This window comes from Sceloporus occidentalis, unplaced genomic scaffold, assembly GCF_023333645.1.
Source record: "Sceloporus occidentalis isolate IW3139 unplaced genomic scaffold, rSceOcc1.0.p SCAF_2, whole genome shotgun sequence".
Lineage (NCBI taxonomy): Eukaryota > Metazoa > Chordata > Lepidosauria > Squamata > Phrynosomatidae > Sceloporus > Sceloporus occidentalis.
The window spans coordinates 233429131-233450829 of record NW_028316982.1 but is presented as its reverse complement, the minus strand read 5'-3'; the positions used below and the strand labels follow the sequence as shown (position 1 = coordinate 233450829).

General features: G+C 40.3%; 1 protein-coding gene and 4 non-coding genes across 5 annotated transcripts; 2 read left to right on the top strand and 3 right to left on the bottom strand.

Annotated features, from left to right (window-relative positions):
* Nucleotides 1–1996: 1996 nt before the first annotated feature.
* TRNAL-CAG (transfer RNA leucine (anticodon CAG)) lies at nt 1997–2079 on the top strand. Its single transcript has one exon. It is a non-coding gene; the product is annotated as a tRNA-Leu (tRNA).
* Nucleotides 2080–3007: 928 nt separating this feature from the next.
* Nucleotides 3008–3081, bottom strand: TRNAT-AGU (transfer RNA threonine (anticodon AGU)). Its single transcript has one exon. It is a non-coding gene; the product is annotated as a tRNA-Thr (tRNA).
* A 308-nt stretch (nt 3082–3389) lies between these two features.
* Nucleotides 3390–3463, top strand: TRNAI-AAU (transfer RNA isoleucine (anticodon AAU)). Its single transcript has one exon. It is a non-coding gene; the product is annotated as a tRNA-Ile (tRNA).
* Nucleotides 3464–4281: 818 nt separating this feature from the next.
* On the bottom strand, nt 4282–4353 carry TRNAH-GUG (transfer RNA histidin (anticodon GUG)). Its single transcript has one exon. It is a non-coding gene; the product is annotated as a tRNA-His (tRNA).
* Nucleotides 4354–7393: 3040 nt separating this feature from the next.
* Nucleotides 7394–21273, bottom strand: CPOX (coproporphyrinogen oxidase). The gene is made up of 7 exons (XM_089512415.1): nt 20832–21273; nt 18558–18701; nt 17245–17355; nt 16164–16305; nt 14650–14868; nt 11896–12000; nt 7394–11263 (listed from the first exon to the last, which is right to left on the bottom strand). Exons 1-7 carry the CDS (start codon nt 21235–21237, stop codon nt 11176–11178), a joined length of 1215 nt encoding a protein of 404 aa, XP_089368541.1. The 5' UTR covers nt 21238–21273; the 3' UTR covers nt 7394–11175.
* Between the last annotated feature and the right edge of the window lie 426 nt (nt 21274–21699).

Below are 21699 nucleotides of genomic sequence, written 5' to 3'. Positions count from 1 at the left end.
TGCACTGCTGGTAAAATTAATTTAAATAATCAAAAAGGAGTTAATAAGTGTATAAGTCCACCTCAGTTAATGAAGTAGATGTATTCCTGAGCAATGCTGCTTTATCAGAAAAGTTGGTACCAGAGTAAGAAATAACATGGAAAGAATAGGGATAGCTTCCTGCGCCACAAAGAAGAGCTGTGACTACTTACACACACACACACACACACACACTCCACCGAGACCACCCTACCTAGTTCTGAAAGGGGACTGTTGAGCGATGGGATAGTACACCAGCAGAATCTGTCCTGGCTACCCACCTTTAAATGATCATTCAAACCATGCAGAGTGAGTATGTATCTTGTAGCACCTTTGAGACTAACTGAAGGAAAGAAATTGGCAGCATGAGCTTCCATAGACTTGCATCTGAGGAAGTAGACTGAAGTCTACGAAAACTCATGCTGCCAATTTCTTTCCTTCAGTTAGTCTCAAAGGAGCTACGAGATCTCTCTACGTACTGATTCTACAGACTAACATGGCTATATCTTTGAATTGTACCGGCAGACTGAGGATACCTGATTAGGGCAATATCATCCAGATAGACCACTGCAACTCCACTTCCCAGGCCTCACCTGCAGCTGGTCAGAATCCAAGTGGGCAAAGCAGAGAAATATTAACAGCCCCCAAACCTCATCCAACCATTGCCTCCATTCTTGCAGTTAATTTTTCTCCACTTTTAGACTGTAGTAACTTGGGGGGGGACCTCATGAAAGGGTCACAGAAATGACTTGAAGGTACACAACAACACTCTTTAGAATACACTTGGCCTTCTATCCATATTCTTTATCTGCAGGTTCAATCATCCGCAGCTTGATAATATTCTGTCTATCTACACACACTCACACCTTGTTTTTACCATTTTATAGAAGGGATGCCCTTTTACATTATATTTAATGAAACTTGAGCCTCCATGGATTTTGGTATCCACAGTGGGTCCTGAAACTAAACCCCAGTGGATACCAAGGCCCCACTCTATCATCATCATCATCATCATCATCATCATCATCATTTCATTATTATTTGTATCCTGCTTTCCCCCCAAAAGTGGGACTCAGAGCAGCTTACAGTTTAAAAGAAGAGTGCAATTCAAAACATACACAACAGATGCTTTAAAACAGAATTAAATTAATACAACATTAAAACAAAACACTTGTTGAAAGAATAAAATGCAGTTTAAAAAGATAAAAAGTGCTTAAAACAGCAGGCTTTAAAGCAATGAGACTGCACATAAACCAGGAGCAACTGTATCTGTAAAGGCAACAGAATAATGAAAATGGTAGATGCCTTACAAGTGGGTGATGGAATTGGAAGCCATCTGCAGAAGTGGAGAGAGACCGCTTTTCACTTTGTATTCCTTTTGAAACTGGGACATGGGGGCAATGCCCCTCTGGGAAGGCCAGGGCCTCTCAGGGGGGAGAGAGATGTAGTTTCGGTGTCCTGTTCCATGTGTTGAATGGCCACAAAAAGCACCAGTTACAAACACTGGAGTGTGACCCTTGAATACATATAGCATGGCAGATCAGGTTGCTGGGTGTTGTGTATCCCAGCTTGGCCATGGAAACCCACTGGGTGACTTTGGGCAAGTCACACTCTCTCAGCCTCAGAGGATGGCAATTGGCACACACCCCTGAAGAAACCTTGGTTCGCCTTAGGGTTGCCATAACTCAAAAATGAGTTGGAGACACACAACAACAACAACAACGTTTTCCCTGCCTGTTCAATACGCTGCTTTATCAGAAAAGCTGGTGCCAGAGGAACCAACCAGCAGAACATTGCTGTCTCAATGCTGCATCCTTGGAAATAGGTTCCAGGAAACATAGGGAAAGAATTCAGAGTGTTAAGCCTCAAAGACAAAGACTTGCAGAGGACTGAATGGCTTTCCCAGAGGCAGCTCGGTTATGAGCAACTCCATACAATGCGGTGTTAAAGGCCCCCTTTCAGAGCCCTTTCGGCGTGTGTCAGGATGGCCGAGCGGTCTAAGGCGCTGCGTTCAGGTCGCAGTCTCCCCTGGAGGCGTGGGTTCGAATCCCACTTCTGACAAGATGCTTTTTTAGTCTCACCCCTTTGGACCTTGCGCTTCCATTTGCTTCCAAACCCTTCTTCAAACCAGCTCGCCTTTACTGGAGCCTGCCCTCAGGACTAACTGGGATATGCATACATACATACATATCGTTATGGAGGATCCAAAATAGAGATCCTATCTATCTATCTATCTATCTATCTATCTATCTATTTGGATCCTCCAAAATATATTCCCAGAATTCCATAGCAGTTATGGAAGATCCAAAATGTATATTATACACACACACACACATACATATAGTTATGGGGGATCCAAAATAGATATTCAATATCTGTGTGTATATAATATACATTTTGGATCTTCCATAACTGCTATGGAATTCTGGGAATATATTTTGGAGGATCCAAATAGATAGATAGATAGATAGATGATAGAGCTATAGGATCCTCCCAATATATATATGTATGTATGTAGGATCTACACACACAGACACATATCTTTCCAATACATACATGTGTGTATATATATATATATATATTGGATATATATCTTGGAGGATGCATACACACACACACACACACACACATATACACATAGGGTCCTCCCAATATATATCCCAATCTTCTATAACTTCATGCAATGCCAAGTTTTGAAATATTATGGAAAATGAAATAGAGAGGGGGGAAAGCCCCCAAATACCCCTCAATCTCATTTCGGAGATATTCCCAGAATTCCATAGCATGGATCCAGGGCAGTTAAAGCAGTGTCAAACCGGATTATTTCTGCGGTGCAGATGCAGTCTCTGATTTTCTTGCTTAAGAGCGGCAGGCAGGAGACTTAAAGGCACACAATTCCAGGAGGAGAGCAGCCTTTGCATCCATCTTACTTCCATCTTGGAGGGAGAAAAAACACCCCTTGCACCCAAGGCTTCTTCCCCAAAGGGCCAGGCACCGCTGGGATTCGAACCCAGGATCTCCTGTTTACTAGACAGGCGCTTTAACCATCTAAGCCACGGCGCCGGGAGTTGCATCATCCCTTCCCCAGACTGCTCTCGGGAAGAAGCCACTCCTTGATCGAATCAGGGCAAGAAGTCCCAAAATAAGTCTGCAAGGCACTTACTTCCCTTTGCCTCCAGGCCTGCTGCTGCCCAAACATTCCTCTCTCTCTCTCTCTCTCTCTCTCTCTCTCTCTCTCCGTTGAAGATTGCTCACTGTCTCTCCCTGGGAGTAAGCAAGGGCCATTTCTTTCACATGGCGGGAGGGAAAGGAGCCTGCCTTGTTTTTGCAAACTGCGAGGAGGAGGAGGCGCTGCTGCTGCTGCCGGAGATGGCCGGTTAGCTCCGTTGGTTAGAGCGTGGTGCTAATAACGCCAAGGTCGCGGGTTCGATCCCCGTACGGGCCAAGGCTAGTTTTGCAGTACGTTCTCTCTCTATATATATATATTATCCCTGTGGGGCAAGGGCAATCCCAGGGAGGATCAAGGGGGTATTATTATTAGTAGTAGTAATAGTGGTATTGTTACTATTTTAGTTACTTGTGTAGTTGTGGTATGCCTTCAAGTCATTGCAGACTCATAGGGAGCCCTGTCATGGAGTTTGCCATAGCCATCCCCTGTGGCTGAGAGAGTGTGACTTGACCCTGTGCTGTTGTTGCTCTGGTTGTTGTTGTTGCATGCCTTCCAAGTTTTGACTTCTGGAAACCCTAAGGAGACCCTAAGGTTTCCTTGGCACCAGGGTTTCTTCAAAGGAGGTTTGGCAAGCCCTTCCCCATGATGAGGCTGAGAGAGTGTGGCCTGCCCAAGGTCAGCCATCGGGTTCCCATTGCCCAGCCCTATTATTATTATTATCATTATTATTACCACCATAGTTGCAATGTGTATTCCCTGCTTTGCTCTCCAGCATGACCTCTGCATTCATTTGGTTCATGTATAGCCATATATATATATGGTATAACCTATATAACCAGATTGATGTAATGTTCCTTTTTCTACACCTGGATCTCAAATGCACTAAACACTTCATTCATTCCTTTCCCTAAGTGCCTTTCCGAATGATCAACGATGGAGAGAAAGAAAATGGCTCGGCTTACATCCTGTTCCTCTTGAAAACTGAGATCCTGCTTCTAAGAGAGAAGAAAAACATAGTGTATATATATATACACACATCTATATACTTTATAGGGATTATTATTTGGGTGTACTCTTATTGAATTACAAAAGCTTGCCGTGACTCGGATTCGAACCGAGGTTGCTGCGGCCACAACGCAGAGTACTAACCACTATACGATCACGGCATGCCATTGCTGTTGGGCCACAAAACGTCCCCCGGAAACGCCTGTGTCCCTGCAAGGAGAAGGAGGGGACAAAAAGATTAAAGTTTCCATAAATGTTTGCACATTTCTATGGCCAGGTAATCAACTACAGACAGAGACGATAACCAGAATTTAATGTTAACATTACTGGGGGGAAAGGGATGGGAAAAAACCCTGACTGCTATCATAACTATGAGAAATCAATATAAGGCAGGACTTTCAATTTCTGATATGTCAGAAAATGCGAAAAGAGACATTTTTGGATGGAGGTCAAATGAGACAAAGAGTTTGAATGTTTGTACATTTATATTGTCTTTAGGTTGATGTTTCAGTTCTTTTCTTGTCAATAAACATTTTAATTCTTTTATTGTAAATATTGTAAATAAAGAATTTTTGTCTTGCAAGTCCCTTTTTTTGGAAGAAAGGCGGCATAGGAACTAAATAAATAAATGACTGCATATATCTATATCTGTTTGGATTCATATATATATATATATATATATATATGCAAAAGCCTGATTGGTTAATGAAAATAAACTTGACACACACACACACATATATAATTGCAATATATTCAAGCTATGACAATTTTGGGCAATAAATTATTATTATTATTATTATTATTATTATTATTTCTTATATCCCACCTTTCTCCCAACATAGGGACTGAATACAATACAATAAAACAATATAATTAAAAACAGTATAAGAATATTAAAATATATAAACATAAAATTTTAAAAATAATTAAACAATTTAAGGAGCTAAAACAGTTATAAATTTACTGTTTTAAATATTCCAATTCTGGATTTAAAGGAAGTTATTTATATGATTTTGTATGTTTAGAAGGCATAAATCATTGGTGAAATTTAAACAGACTTTTCAATGAATAATCAATGGATATCTTGTATGTATGAGTTTATACTGTTTAATTTACTTCTCATAATATAGAAGTAAATTATGAGGGAGAAGCAGAACTCTTTCTTCAACTAAAGTGTAAATGGCTCAGTGATTTATTTTATTTTATTGACACATGAGATTTATTTGGGAATCTGCTTTTCTAAAGTACTCATTGTGGGGCACACAGTTTCTCAAAGAGCATCCACACAGGAGAAATAATCCAGTTTGACACCACTTTACCTGCCATGGGCTCAATGCTATGGAAGACTGGGAACAATCGTTTGTTGTGGTGTTAGACCAGAGCTTTGTAGAAATAATGCAGTTTGACACCACTTTTAAGTTCTGAAGCTCCGCCTTACAGATCGGGATTTGTAGTTTTACACTTTTTTTAGCCTTCTTTGCCAAGGAGTGCTGGTGCTTCACCTAACTACAAATCCTAGGAACGTACAGGATGGAGATGTTGTAGTTAAAGTGGGGTCAAAGTACATTAGCAGTTAGCACAAAAGTAACTTTTCCAAACTCCTCAATAACTGTCTCAGGCTGCATCTGCACTGCAGAAATAATCTGGTTTGATACCACTTTAACTGCCATGGCTCAATGCTATGGAATTCTAGGGCACCAGAGATGTCACAACAATCTACAGTTCCCAGAATTGCATAGCACTGAGCCATGGCAGTTAAAGTGGTGTCAAACTGGATTATTTCCTACAGTGCAGATGCATCCTCATATACAATCCACTATCAGAGTTCATCCTTTGGTTCTTGTGTGCTGTGTTCAAACATTTTCTTAAACATTTTCTTAAAAGTATGTAAACACTTTCTGCTATCCTAAGTATACCTGCTGAGAAGGAAGGCCCAATGGGGCTCCCACCTGTGCCTATAGGATTGCAGCTTGCTGGATGGGCTCCTTTTCCTCTCCAAGGCTGGGAGTAAGTCCTATTTAACTCAACAGGAGTGGTGAAGAAGCCAGTGTGACCTCAAAAGCTTGCAACATGTAATTGTGCATTTTGGTTGGTCCGATAAAGGTATCATTATTTGGATGTTATTGGATTTGCTATATGGCCAACACAGCTACCCTTTGATGATGATGATAATTATTTTCTACTCTGCTTTCCTGGATAGTTCTATCACTTGGGCAAAAGAAACAAGGGCGCAAAGAAGCCACCACAGTAGCCCATGGTTTCACTATCTGGAGATCATTTCAGGAAGTCCAAACTTAAAGAGACTCACAAGAAAGCAAGTGGGAATTTTCTCCAGCTGCTTTCCTTCTTCCAACTGATATGAAAACTTTGTGATACAGTTGCAATATATAAATACCTTCTCAACCATCAATGCATATCTGTGTTGCACCTTGGTCAATTACATAATAAATGTGGCTAAAGGGCAGTTTCATTGTACATGTGCTAGCTTGGAGACATTACTTTTTGCTGCTCCCTAAAACCCCTACCCAACATGGTCATGTTTACTCAAGAGCAATGCAGCTGCAGATTCATATGAATGATAATTCAACTGAAATGCTTCCAACTACATTGCAGCCCTACATTATAAAATACATCCAGATTTTTTTATTCATGGACTCAAGCATCTACGACTTGAAAATATTTAAAAAATATATAAATTCCAAAAAGCTAACCTTGATTTTTCCATTTTATATAAGGGACACCATTTTACTATGCCACTGCATTTAATGGGACTTGAGCACCCATGGATTTTGGTATTCATAGGGGGTCCTGGAACTAAATCCCAACAGCTATCAAGGGCCTGCTGTATTATTAATGCAAGTGGTTATGGATAGACTGACAAAGGACATGAATTAAATATTTTATAGATCAGTTGAAATGAATTTGAGATGCAGAAAGAGGATCATCCATGTGTGATATTCAGCAGTGGGGGCTGTCTTAGCAGAGGTTCTCATCGGTTCACTCTTTCTGCCCCAAGGTTAGAAATTCGGTATAAATATTCTTACTTATAATGCAGCCAAGCTGTAGAAACTTAATATGCTACCCATTGTGCCCACCCTTTCCTATTTGCTAATTAAAGTTACCAAGTACTCATGATATTTCATCAGCTTGGTTTACCAGAAATTTTGCTCCCCAGAACCTAAAAGAAAAATGGACACCACATATAGCCCCAACTGCTTTTATTCAGAGTTTTGGTTCACAGTAGAGAGGAAATATTAAGTCCTCCGGCAAAAATAAAATTGATAGCAACAACTTTTTTGTGATAGTAGAGAATAAATCTTCAGTTTTACAGATTTTGGGGTACAGGCTCAAAAAAAAAAAAAAAAGCTGAACATTTCAAGGACAAAATCCATCATTCTTAGCCACACTGCCTTAAAAACAGAAAACTGGAAATGGGTGGCAGGGGTGGTTTGGGAATGAAAAATTATATAGTGGCTTCTTTCAAAATGATTAACAATGTTGTAAAACAATCTTGATTCCACTGATTGATGCTCCTGCCAATATTGTAGAAATCCAAAATTCAAAAGAGAGTTACATTAGTGACAATAGCACTAGATACATCGTTTCGTTTTTGCATTTAACTTAATATACAACACTCTTGGAACATGATGCTGGAAAAGCTACTTTCAAATGTTGTAGAAGACAGAATGCCATAGTACAGCATAGATTCTAACCCCTCTTGCTTTTTTCCTAGCCTCACAGCATCTGCATTAAGTAAAAACTGAAGAGTTTGAAGACAAACACACATGAAAGAACAACATGGGAAATAAACTGAATTAATCCATGCCAAATATCCATTTTCTTGTCCATACAATCTGAAACAAAAGATTCTATACATGTTTACTCACAACTCTCTAATTTTAGTTTTAACATGGCTTATTTTTGGGTAGGTGTTCATAGAATCCAGCCCTTCCAGTGTATGATATACTACTGAAAAACTCAGTGTACTGACCATTAAAATGTATAGACACCCTTCACATTTTACAAATTATTATCTAAAAACATTTGTTGTTCCTTTTGGGACAAAGTCTATGTATTGGAAGTGTACATCTTTTTTGATGTGCCCATTGGAGCATGCTGAGTGAGATGCAGGAAAAAATGCATGGAAAGTAAAAACTCAATGCCTTATCAGAGGCTGTTTTTTCTAGAACTGAGATGACTTTACAATAATAATCACAAACCACTGTTCAAGAAACATAACCCTGAAGCCTTAAGTGAAAGTGTTAAATTTCTTGTACTGTCCTTTGCATGTGGGTCAGGCATTCATGTTCATGGTTCCTGTCTTCAAATTCCATTGCATTTCTGTTTGCCCAACTCAGAAGGTATATTCAGGTAGATGACCGAAGTTATTCAGGCAGATGAATCCAGAGATGTATTGCATGAACAGAGAGGCAATTACACTTGTGCAAGGCAGACCAACCAATTCCTATTTCCTCATCCTTTTGCAGACACATCCAAACCCCAATACCATGCTAGAAGTTCTCTCATCTCTCAGAATTGGCCTGGGGCAGGGAGGGAGGAAAAGAGCAACCAGGAATGCCCTGTTGCACAGTACCGCTTCCCTTTCTCTGGATACAACCCTCTTCATTAATGAAGCATTTTGTAGCTGTGAGAATATTTCTAACTCTTGTTCAAATAAAGGCATGGCATTAATACTTTTAAGTTTCATATATGTGCCAATCAGTATGATTTGATCTAATTATCTAAAAATAATTTTAAAACCCAGGCTTGGTCATCAAAAGTAAGTATGATCACTATAATTTAAGAAGTGCTGAAACAAATGAGAGGGCAGCCTCCCTGAGCCAGATGCCCTCCATCCAGCATGGGAAGGTATTTCCCCATGGAGAATCTAAAGGTTTCCGACAAACCATTAACAATGTAAGGTTTGATTGGCAAATCTGATAAGATAGACAGTAAATCTGAGAAAGATCACAGCATCTCCTTCTGCTAACTTAGCCGTGTCAGATATATAATTTACTCTTTTACTACACAGATTCTGTTCAGTGCATTGACATGATCAATTTGTAGTTTAACTCTTTAAGAACTTCTTTTAAGAAGCCATTGGGCTGAAAAGCAGTATACTTTTCAAGATGACACTAGGAATGCCTTTTTGTTTGGAACACGTCAGTGATGGATTTTGTTAAGAGGAGAAAGGACTCTTAAAGAGTGAAATGTACAGATACTAAGCAGTTAAGCCCTTCTTGCTTTATTTACACAGTAAATTTACTTACAAGTGCTTAACCTGTAAAATCGATTTGAGTTGTCCCATTGCTATTCACCAAGCTTCTGGTCCTGCAGAAACCTGTTTCTGAAAAAAATGTATGCCTCTTCCATACCACTTTCAGGTCCCCAAAGGCTAAAGGGTAAAACTACTTTGGAATCTTTGAGCTAAATTAAGTGCAAGGGCTGAAAATTTTCACACTAACTATCCAGCACATGGTTCAGTGGGAGAAACATTTCTCTGTGCATGTGTAGACAAATACCACATGCTAGTGAATCTATGCATATATAATGATAACAATAACTGTAGTAGCTCTGATGACTATGAACTCATCTTACAGCAGGGGTGGGAATTATGCAACCTTCAAGTAATCTGGATCTTCTGGGACTACTTGCAGTCCAACAAGTCGCATGGAAGGTGACATAATTCGCACCTGTCTTACAGGAATCTGAACTTTTCATCTCTTCCTATTTATGTTTTGGAAACATAAAACACAGTGTGAAAACTAACTGCCAACCTGATAGTGCAACACAAACTTGGTAATATTTTCTTTGAATATTCAATTGCATTCCCGTTTCACAGCAGATTTTAAATGTGACAAACTGAATTTCAAGGTCCTATATTTTTACCTAACCTATTTCTAGTGAACCTAATTCCGTTGTTTAAAAAATAAGATTTGTACTAGATCCTGGAAATAAATTGGCTTTTCCCAGAAAAGGCATTTCTAAAAATAAAATATTACATACCAGGACAACTCATGGATGGTTACAGACCACATTTTCCAAAAATAAGATGTTCTACCGTGCTTCACCAAGACTGTTTAAGCCAGTGACAGAAAACTCCTTCACCCCAAGTAATTTCTTTTACTTTATTTTTTACTTTTACTTTCTGTTTCAGAAAGTTCCTTGTGATATGAGACATCCAATAAGTTACCACAGATAAAACAATGGGTAACTCAGCAAAGCTGTGAAAATTTATTTTTCTGGACTGTAGCTCCCAGAATCCTTAAACCAGCATGGTCAGTGGATACACTGACATAGGGTTTGAGGAGGTCTAATTGAAAAAAGGGTGTATTTAAGAACATCTGCTACTCAATTTAATATATGTCTCATAGGGTTTGAAACTGGATTTAAGAGTCTTAGCAGCACCAAGCAACTCTTAACTGCTAAAATGGGTTTTAACATGTGTGAACCAGCAGTTCACAAATATCAGTCCTTCAGATGTTTGGGACATCAGCTCTCAGAACATCTGCCCATTGGGCTCGCTGATTGAGAAACTTCTGAGAAATGGCATCCAAAACATCTAGAGGACCCAAGTTTGAGAACCACTTGTGTATATAAATGTGTCAATTACGAGGCCACGCAAGATCACACCCACAGAGTAACTGTCTGGTTGTGAAAGAGGGACTTGGAGCTTAACCCTTAACTATTTGTTCCATTTTGTTTACTTTTCTTTGTCTGACACACTCTGCTGTCACATTTACCAAGCCCTATACTCTTAAGAGAGTAGTATACCGGTACAAATGGTCAGAAAACCAGCCGTCCAGAAACAGCATGGTGGCATTTAAAAGTATACTTACAAATAATAAAATTCTAACACTATTTCTAAGGCACATGATAAGAGAATAGACAGAAACTGCCACAGAATGACAGTTCTAATGTGTAAGTAGGCAGGAATTTATGTTCTTCCCTCATGGCTGACTGTACACAGCCAACACCACTCGTCATTGAACCCAATCTTTTGGATGGCGCAAAACTTCTAGGATTTCTGCTTCCCTGGAATTCTCTGGAGGTGAATGCATATATTCCCACCTATAAACAAGAAAGAGGGGAAAGCTATTGAAGTCTTTTTTCAGCTTCACTATTTTAAATTACAAACTGTAACATACAAATAAACCAAGCAGGAAGCATGATCAAGAGATGGTATCAATTCATGATTATTTTAATTAACATTTACTATTGGTAATATTTCATCAATATTTTGTATTCTAAAACTCAATACAAGTTTGTTTTTCAAAGGAACGCAAGTAACTTATCTGATGAGAAGCCTTAACAAAGGTCCAAACTACACTGCAGAAATGATCCAGATCGAGACCACTTTAACTGCCTTGGCTCAGTGCTAGGTAATCCCGGGAGTTGTAGTTTATTGTCACACCAGAACTCTGTGACAGAGAAAGCTAAACCTTTCACAAAACTACCATTCCCAGAATTCCCTAGCATTGAGCCAGGGCAATCAAAGCAGTCTCAAACTGGATTATTTCTGCAGTGTGTTTTGGACCTCAAAAGACATTAACTTAGAAGACATAATATAGAAAGCAAACCTATTCTCAAGATATGTCTGACTGCAGGTCTGTTACTATGCCTCAGACTGAGTGAGAAGAAAAGTGGACCTAATTCAGGATGGCACATTTGTTTGGTAATTGGTTTTATAATAATGCTCTTACCTGGCAGTGAGTGGTAAAGACATAAGAATACTTTCAATCCTTGATCCTGGTGTTGCAAGACCAAACTTTGTACCTCTGTCATAAACAAGGTTGAATTCCACATACCTATTATGGAGCACAGGGAGAAAAAAACCCAACAGAATCATTTACGTGTTTCACAAACCATGTAACTTATTCTGGCTTTGCTAATCACTGGGAAATGCAAGGAGCAACATAGTGCACAACATGGCAAGATGTGCTTCTCTTCTATATTGCCTTTGCAGAGACGGCTCTTTAAAACTCAAATGATCTTGAGTTGTTGAATTCTGTACCCAATATCAGATTTTCAAGCCTGTGTAAACACAAACACATAAGGTATCAAAAGCACAGCAACAATTGCTTTAAGTCTTTCTGGGCACCAGCTCACTCCATTTATCTGAGGAGGTAGACCTAAGAAAGCTTATGCTACAATGTCTTTAACTCTATTTCAAAGGTGCTACAAGATTCCTTTGCAAATTGCTAATAAGAGAAAACTTAGAATAAAATGGTTCAGCTCAACAGATAGGATGAGAAACAAAAGATAAAAATGTAGGATCAGCATCTATGAAACAATGAATGCCCAGCATTGTCTCCCAAAACAACAGGAAATGTAGGAAAAGATACTAATGGAGGAAGATGGGAACTATATAAAATGGACCATCAAGTAAGTATACACTTGAATGTTCAGTCACAATGGAGTGTGAGTGAAAGCCCTTGGCATTGTTTGCCTATTGAAACATCCAAACCAAACATAAAAGCCTTCTTGGCATGACATCATCTTTATCTCACTGAGTAAATTCTTATTTACAATAAATCTCTTCCACACATTTATAGAGAAGGAAGCTTCTCCCAATGCCTGTTCCACTAACTATGGTTCTCTCTGTTGCCTACCCCCACCCCACTGTTCAATGATCTTAGATTTATAATCCAGATTCACCAAAGATTATGAAGGGTTTCTGCTCCTCTTTTCCTGCAACCACAGTATAGCTCAAATCAACATGATAATTGAATAAGATGGTCACATTACAACACAGCTTTTCTCCACACCCCCATCTGTTCCACAGAAGTCTTGAATCTTGTATTCAGTAATCAAGTTTGATTTAGTAATCATCTTTGCAATAAGATTTTAAAAACACTAACACTAAAACACATTGTGCTCTAAACTGCAAAATTTTACAATACCACAGATAAAAGAAGGAAAAAGCACTGTAAATTGTGCCCTAAACTGCAAGATTTTATAATACCACAGATAAAAGGAGAAAAAAGAATACAGAAAGGTTCACTTCAAGACTCTAAAGGTCAGAAGGAAAAACAGTAGGCAGCAGAGGAAATAGTAAATTAACTATAGTTTTTTGTGGGTTTTTCGGGCTCTATGGCCATGTTCTAGAAGAGTAAATTAACTGTTTCTTCTATTTAAAAAAATGCCAGTTGTCCATCTTCTATGGACACAATCTCTACAAGTATAATAATATTGAAAGGAGACACAGTAGGAAGAGTAAAGATTACAAGGGAGCTTGTAACATGCAGTGTTGACCTGTTAAGCCTCATTCCCAACCAGCTTCTGCTTTACTATATTTTGGTTCAGTTTTAATTACCTGAGGACAAAATTAAAAACTGCAAGATATACAACTGTCTCAGCTGCTGCACCTGAAGATATTTACTTCATTATGAGGTTCTCTCAGCACAGCACTCCTTATCTTTGTAGCCAGTCACAATGAACATGGAAAGGATATGTTACATTTCTAGTCCATAGTGCTTTATCTTGTTGCAAGGACTCTGGTGAGGACACATGACTAATCTAGTCTCAGAATTTACATGGCTCATCAAAAGGCACAATGGACCCTGATATTTTTTTTTTTTACATATACTAGCGTCAAATACAGACGCTAGGCAGTTGACAGTGATCAGCTGATGAAAAATTATGTTGCAGATATTGAAAGAACTTCACTGACTTCCCATCCATCTCAAGATACAACTCAGAGGGCTAATGCCTGTATTGGGGGAAAATGCTCCAAGTCCCAGGTAACAGTAAGAATATCTGCTCCCATATCAAACTGTCAACGAGCTGGAATTACCATTGCTGCTTTATGTGAAAAGGCAGGTGGAAACCAGAAAGACAATTTTGTTCAGTTACTGTTAAGCAATTGTTATAGTTCCAGGCATATACTTTTCTTCTCCCAGGTTTCTGCCAGGCATGTTTAATATTTTGTTACTGTATTTTCCTTTTTTGGGACACTACCTGGAAACAGTGCATAAATCATATACATTAGGGTGGGCAACTGGCAGGGGTTAGGGACAATATTGGAACTCCATGGGATCTTGGAAGGCTGCCCCCTGCCCCCACCCACAAAATATATTTTCATTTTCATTTTTTTTTTTGAGTAAAATTGTCCTCTGTGTCCCTGGGGGCAATATTCTCCTCACTAACAGCATTTTAGGCATGCAAGAAGTCTTTCTTAATTGTCTCCCATGCCTCCTAGGATGCATAGCAAAAAAACAAACAAACAAAAAACGGGGATGGCTAAAAGTATGAGGACCACACAGGCTGAATGCAACACATTCCTCACCTCCATTTTACTTGAATAAAATATGAATCATTAGCCAACTATTACAGTGTAATTTTAGCAACAAGCAAGTAGCACAGCACTCATCTTTCAGATGACCCTATCTTCAGATGCTGAGTCACTTAAAAGGTATTACATTACATTTGACTTGAAAGGGTCTTTTAGCACTTACCTCCCTCTACGAATCTGCTGCCACACCTTCTCCTCTGGTGTGAATTTGTCATGGCAATGTTTCTTCACAATGGGAATGTAGCAAGGCACAATGGCTTTGGCACAGGTCTGCACAAACTGGAAGACTTCTTCCTTTGAAGGAGAGTCCAGATCATCAAAAAATATGCCTCCAATTCCTCGCCGTTCTCCACGGTGCTTGATATAAAAATAATCGTCACACCTGCAACCACCAAACAACACAAATCAAAGCTACAGAAATCTAAACTATCTCAAATGTATACTTATTAACTTTAACCAAAAGAGTAAACATTCTGAAAGGGCAAATACTTTTGCTGTAGGCCACTTTCTGGGTATGGGAATGGTGTGGAAAGTAAAACGGAGAGACAAGGAAAGAAAGGAAACCAATTTGCATTTATTTCAAGAAGGGAATCCTAGCTAAGTCTCAAAATATGTTTTCAGTTTCACTACTTGTATGAGTGATAGGCCAACCAAAAACCCCAAACTAGTTCCAGTGGATGTATAAGTAATGAAAAACAAGTTTCATAATAAATTATGAGGAATAAACATCTAAATAATAGTTTTTTAAAGTTGAAGGGACTAAGCACCCACTTCATTTCTTACTGAAATATCTAGTTTCTCAGTAACATCATGGCTTATGAAACCTGAGAGTAGGCCCAGGTTCTCAGATCAAATGGACTAGGAGGAATATCATAAAGAAGTGGGCAACTTCTACAGTATCTTCCAAAAATGCAGTAGCCTTTGTAGTGTGGCCATCAGTAGTGTGCCCATCTTGCAGCACCTCTCCCCCTGAATTTGCTAGGTGAGGGAATGCTGAATTTGGGATAGAAACAAAGTGTAGGGATGAGGGTTGAATAAACAGATGTTAGAGAAACAGAAAAGATGCTTGAGAGTGTTTTTTGCTTTGCCTCCCTCGGACGATGAACTGGGATGCTTGTGTTTGTGAGTGAGGATAGAGAGAAAAGATGGGAAATGAGAGAGCAAATATGTCCTTGCCTACCAATAGTGTGCTGTTCCTAAAACTATTTCTCCAAGGGAATTTGGCCTTTGAGACCCATATGTTATATACTCCTGAAATTCAAGTGATAGGAACAGGAATGCTAGAAAACAATAACACTAGGACTAAAGAGCTACCAAGTAACTGTGTATGAACCTTAAGAAGTAAAATAAAATTGTTATTGTTGGATTGTACCTGTGTCAAACAACAGTAATAATACTAATAATTTTATTTTACTCCATTGATTAACTCATTTAAGGTCCATACACAGTTACCTGGTAGCTTTTAGCCTTGGTTTTGTTGTTTTTTTCCAGTTATCTTGAGTTAGATTTTGGGGTTTATCCGTTTCTTGTAACTTTCTTGTAACATCAGTGTCAAGCTGTGAGATCCACATTTAATCTAAATGTCCCAGAAAATTATCTCTGTAAGAAGCTTCTCATAAGTTGGCAAGATAACTCCTCTTTCTTCAAAATAAAATTTGATTAGGACTTGTGACATACCATTTCTTAAACTTGGGATACAGCTCTGGATTATGCTTATCACAGGCCTCTTTCAATGTTTTGTGAAAATGAACAGCATCCTCTTTGTTCAAGTAAGTTGGAGTTAGGTCTGTTCCCCCACCAAACCACCACTGTTTTGTACCTATGGAAAAAACCGACAATGCTGTATCATTATTATTATTTTTTTACTTATAGAAGCAAGTAAGATTTTCTCCCCATCAATTCACTCTTGGAGTATATGAATAATTACACACATGTACTTGAATAATTATACACATGTACCTAAATGTTGTTGTATAATAGCTCAAAAGAAAGGGCTATCATGAGTTTAAGGCTTACTTATACTTGCAAACACATTTTATGAAGGATGCTGGGGAAGTAATAAAGAAGTTCAAAAACAAAGGAACATTAAAATATAGACTTATTATAAAATAATATGAGTTAGCTTATGAGTTAGGAAAAATCACAACTAGAAGAAAAACCACCATCATTAAAAGAAGAAAAAATGCACACAGAGAGATACAGACAGAAATAGAACATGAAAATGAGGCAGGTTGTCACTTTTATCTCCAGGTCACAAAGGAACCATAACATCCTTTAAAATGGCTGGGGGCAGGTGAGAGAAGTGAGAGAAAAGTGCTCATATGTTTCAGTTGTTTCACACAGACTTTGATATGAGCAGATTCCAAACAGCCCTGGTTGATCTCCATATGCTTTTATCACTTGAGAAAGTCACCCATTGAGTATGGTGGGAGCTGCCTTATTTTATACAGCCATCTTCACAGTTCTTAAAGATTTCTTTATCCTTTCTACTGTCTCCTTTAATCAGGACTTCTTTTTATCAGATTTCTAATGTAAGTTAAAAATATAACACTCATTACAGAGATCAGCTAAAATTACTGAAGGTTATCTTTTTCCATGAAAGTTTTGGAGAGGGTTAGAGAACTCTATGGCAGTTTTTAATTCACTGGTGTACTGTAAAGGTTCTTTGTTTCAGTTTGACTCCATTACTCTTCACACAGACATAAATTCTCTATCACACATATAAGTAATACATTTTTAGACTATTAAAAGATCTTACCATCTGCTTCCTCAATTTCAAAGTATCTGTAGTTGAAGTGTATTGTGGGAACATAAGGGTTTTTTGGATGAATAACAGAACTTACTCCCATAGCACAAAAGGGCAATTTTCCTAGATAATAAAAGTAGCCTTAGTTAGCAACAGAAACATCATATAGTATTAAAATAAACAAAACTTTGGGCCCAAACAGACAGGCCAAAATAAAGCTGCTTCGGGTCACTTTGGAGGTATGCTGTTTAAATGACACATGCATCTTAAGAGGCCAAAAGCTGCAGCAAAGCTACGCTCTAATCGTCAGGGCTGGATAGTGGCTTTGGCATGGCTTCTAGCTTCTTAGGATGCATGCATCATTTAAATAGCATACCTCCAAAGTGACTCAAAGCAGCTTTATTTTGGCCTATCTGTTCAGGCCTTTTCGTACAGGACCAAATTCAACACCATTTTTGTAGTAACATCAGATGTTTTTTTCACACACACACCCTCCATAGTTCTGGGCAGTGTCAAAAAGTTTTTACACTGCACAAGGGACTGAAGGAAGGAAGAGAAAGGAAATCACCCCCACTTCACACATACCCTTTCCAGTCATAAATGCAGTTTCTATTAACAAAAACTGGCCAGGAAAACTGTAGTAATTTGATCCTCTTGCTTTATTTGACTTCCACCCCACCTTTCTTCCAAGACTGGGATGTTAGGTGCCTTTAGGTGCACCTCTGAGACTTTAGCAGCAATCCTGTATTGATAGATAGATTGATTGATTGCCTTTCTACCAAAATAGGATTCATTTGGGCTATTTACAGGTTGAGTCTCCCTTATCCAAAATGTGTTCTGGATTTCAGATTTTGGGATATTTGCATATACATAATGAGGTATCTTGGAGAAGGAACTCAAGTCTAAACATAACATTCATTTATGTTTCATATACACTTTATACACATAGCCTGAAGGTAATTTTATACATAACATTTTGAATAAAATTGTGCATGAAGTAAAGTTTATATACACTGAACCATCAGAAAAGCAAAGGTATCATTAGATCAGCCAACCATGTGGAAAATTTAGGATTTTGGATAAGGGAGACTCAACCTGCATTTACACAGACTCCTATACTTATTTAACCAGCATTAAGTCTCATCAAACTCAGTGGGATCTACTTCTGTAAATATCTGTAATGGATACTACTATTTAAGCTGCACTGAGGCCTTCAAGGCTTTCCATAAATTATTAGCTGGCCACTGTGGGAAGCTGGATGCTCAGGTATATCCAAACAAGGCTTGTTCTAGGTACATCAACAAGTTTCAAGTCATGTGCCTCACCATTTTTTGCTTTTAAAGATTTCCCCCTGCTTCTCATCTGCTGAGCTGCTTCTTCAGAGAGGTGCCCAAAAACAACAGACACGTTGACTCCAGCCTTCTCAAAGATCTCACCATCTTGAAGCACGCAGCTGATGCCTCCTCCACCTGTTAAATATAAGAACCGTTTTTCCTTCATCACCAGTCGATTGTAAAATATCCAAATGGTCACCTATTCATAAATATACCTGCTGGGATCATTTGGTTCCAAACCTAGGATGCTTCATTATTGGAAGAACAAAAAGGGAGTGTTTGAGTTAGGGCAACTGTGATCTAGGCCTATAACTCGTCAAAGTCAGGGGGTTTCATTGGATGGATTTTTTAAAAGATTAGAGCACTCCTTACGATTCTCCCATAATCTAAGTATTGCAGGATGGGGTGAGTAAAGATTTCAACAATCATCTTCTGTCCTAAGGCATGATAATTTAATGAAATATCAACGTTGTTAATACTTCTCAATGAATTCAAAATTCATTAACTTGTATGGACACGGCCTCTGGTGACATGGCATCCATAAAGAACACCTTTACATTCTAACACTAAGGAGAAGCAGAGCCTCATGTTGCTCTAAGGAGAAAGAAATATGAATTGACAGCAGTACATCCTAAATTCAGAAGTAATAAATGTAGCCATTTTCATTCTCTACCCTCCCAAAACCACACATTTATATGTGATAAGGTTTTGCTCAAAGAGAGAGAAAGATGTTGTGCTCTTTGATATTTGTGAGACATAGATAGGACCTTGAAATGGGATCCTCCTTCCTTATCTTCTTCACCTTACACAGTCTGTATGCAATGCAGCACTCAAAAGGCCCTCCCATTAAATGAGCAATGCTTATCCGCTGGTCAAACATGCTACTTCAGGATGGTTTTTCCTCTAAAAACATTCCTATTGCAAATCATCGCACAGCTTTGACTTGCCTAAACTTCTACTCCAATTACATAACATTGTGTTACTGGTCTGACAACATCACTCCAGTGTTGCAAAAGGAGGAAGAAAAATAGAGAAATACAGAACAGCTCTTGGAACCTTGCTCCCAACGAACCATGAAGGCCTACACACACCATAATGCTAGATGCATATTAAGAGAGAATCAAGGTGATGTAGCTGTTTTAAGCGTTGGACTCTTACTCTGGAGACCAAGGCTCAAATCCCTGTCCAGCCATGAAAAGCCCAGGGAGACATTGGGCAAGTCACACTCTCAGCCACAAAGGAAAGCCCCTTCTAAAAAATCTTGTCAAGGAAACTCCATGACAGGGTCACCATAAGTCAGAAACGACTTGAAGGCTCACAGCAACATATTAAGGGACTAGACCCAGAGTCCACATTGTGACAGAGCCTTTATTAGGCCAGACAAAAAGGCTTACCAATTGTCCATACATGCTTCATCAGGGAAAGACGTTTAAAAGAACACGTTGGGAAAAGCATGAAAGGAATAAAGATGTTAAAATCATGGGGTTTCCATGAATCATAGAGTTGGAAGAGACCCCAAGAAGGGCCCTCCAGTCCAACCCCCTTCTGCCATGCAGGAACTCTCCCTCGAAGCATCCCCAGTGACAGAGCCTCTGTCAATCCAGCCTCTGCTTAAAGACCTCCAGGGAAGGAGACTCCACTATAATCTCCCAGAAAGGAGTGTCTTCCACTGTCGAACAGCCCTTACTCTCAGGAAGTTCCTCCTAATGTTGAGCTGGAAACTCTTTTCCTGGACCTTGCATCCATTGCTCCATTGGGTCCTGTTCTCTGGAGCAGCAGAAAACAAGCTTGCTCCCTCCTCAATATGACATCCCTTCAAATATTTAAACAGGGCTATCATATCACCTCTTAACCTTCTTTTCTCCAGGCTAAACATCCCCAGTTCCCTAAGTCATTCCTCATAGGCATGGTTTCCAGACCCTTCACCATTTTAGTCGCCCTCCTTTGGACAGCTCCAGTTTCTCCACATCCTTTCTGAATTGTGGCGCCCAGAACTGGAGACAGTATCCCAGGTGGGGCCTGACCAAAGCAGAACAGAGTGGGACTATTACTTCTCTTGATCTGGACGCTATACTTTTACTGATGCAGCCTAAAATCGCCTTGGCCTTGTTAGCTGCCGCATCGCACCATTAACTCCTGTTCCACTTGTGCTCTACTTGGACTCCAGATCCCTTTCGCACGGAGTCTCCTTAGGCCCGAGGCTGGGCTCCCCGGCCGTCCTTCCTTCCTTCCTTCCCCGGCTCCCCTTGGGCCCTTTTGGGTCACCTTCCTTCCTCTCCCAGCGGTCGACGGTGAAGGAGGCGCCTCGGTCGAGCTCGGCCAGGGCCCTGCACACCTGGCTCTGGGTCTCCATGATGAGCAGCTCCATGCGGCCCCGCATCTCCCCGCGCAGGCCCCGCAGCGCGCCCAGGCCGCTCACCGGCGGCGCCATGAACCGCTCGCAACGGCGCCCCACGTCCTCCTCCTCCTCCTGCTGCTGCAGCTCCTCCATCTCCGCCCGACGCGCCAGGCCCAGCCCGGCCAACGCAGACGCCGCCGCCGCCGCCGCGCTCCAGGCCACCGCCGGCCGCCTCCAGCGGGAGCCCCCTGAGGAGAAAGGCCTGGGGCCGCTCAGCCACTGGCCCCGGGCGCCCAAGGCGCAAAGGCCGCGCAGCCAGCGGGACATCATCATCCCGGCGAGAGAGAGCGCGACGCAGACCGCCTCCCTCAGCTTCTGAAGCTGAAGTAAATAGTACACACGCCTCCTGAGAGGAAGGCCCAGGCCCCTCGATATATCACTTGGGAAATGTAGTCCCTTGGCCAACCACGCGCGTAGCCGAGAACGGGGAGAAAAGGCTTTCGGACTACCAATCCCAGCAGCACCCGCAGAGGAGGAGGTGGCTGGAGAGAGGAAGAGGCGGAAGGAAACGGGACGTTGATCAGGGTAATGCAGGTCTCATGAGAGGGAGGAAATGTAGTCCCTTAGCCAACCACGCGCGTAGGTGAGAGAAGGGAGAAATGGCTATTGAACTACAAATCCCAGCAGGACATGCGGAGGAGGCGGAAGGGAAAAGACTCAGGGAAATTCAAGCCTCCTGAGAGGGAGGCAGGCCCAGCGCTATGGCTCTTGGGAAATGTAGTCCGTCAGCCAACC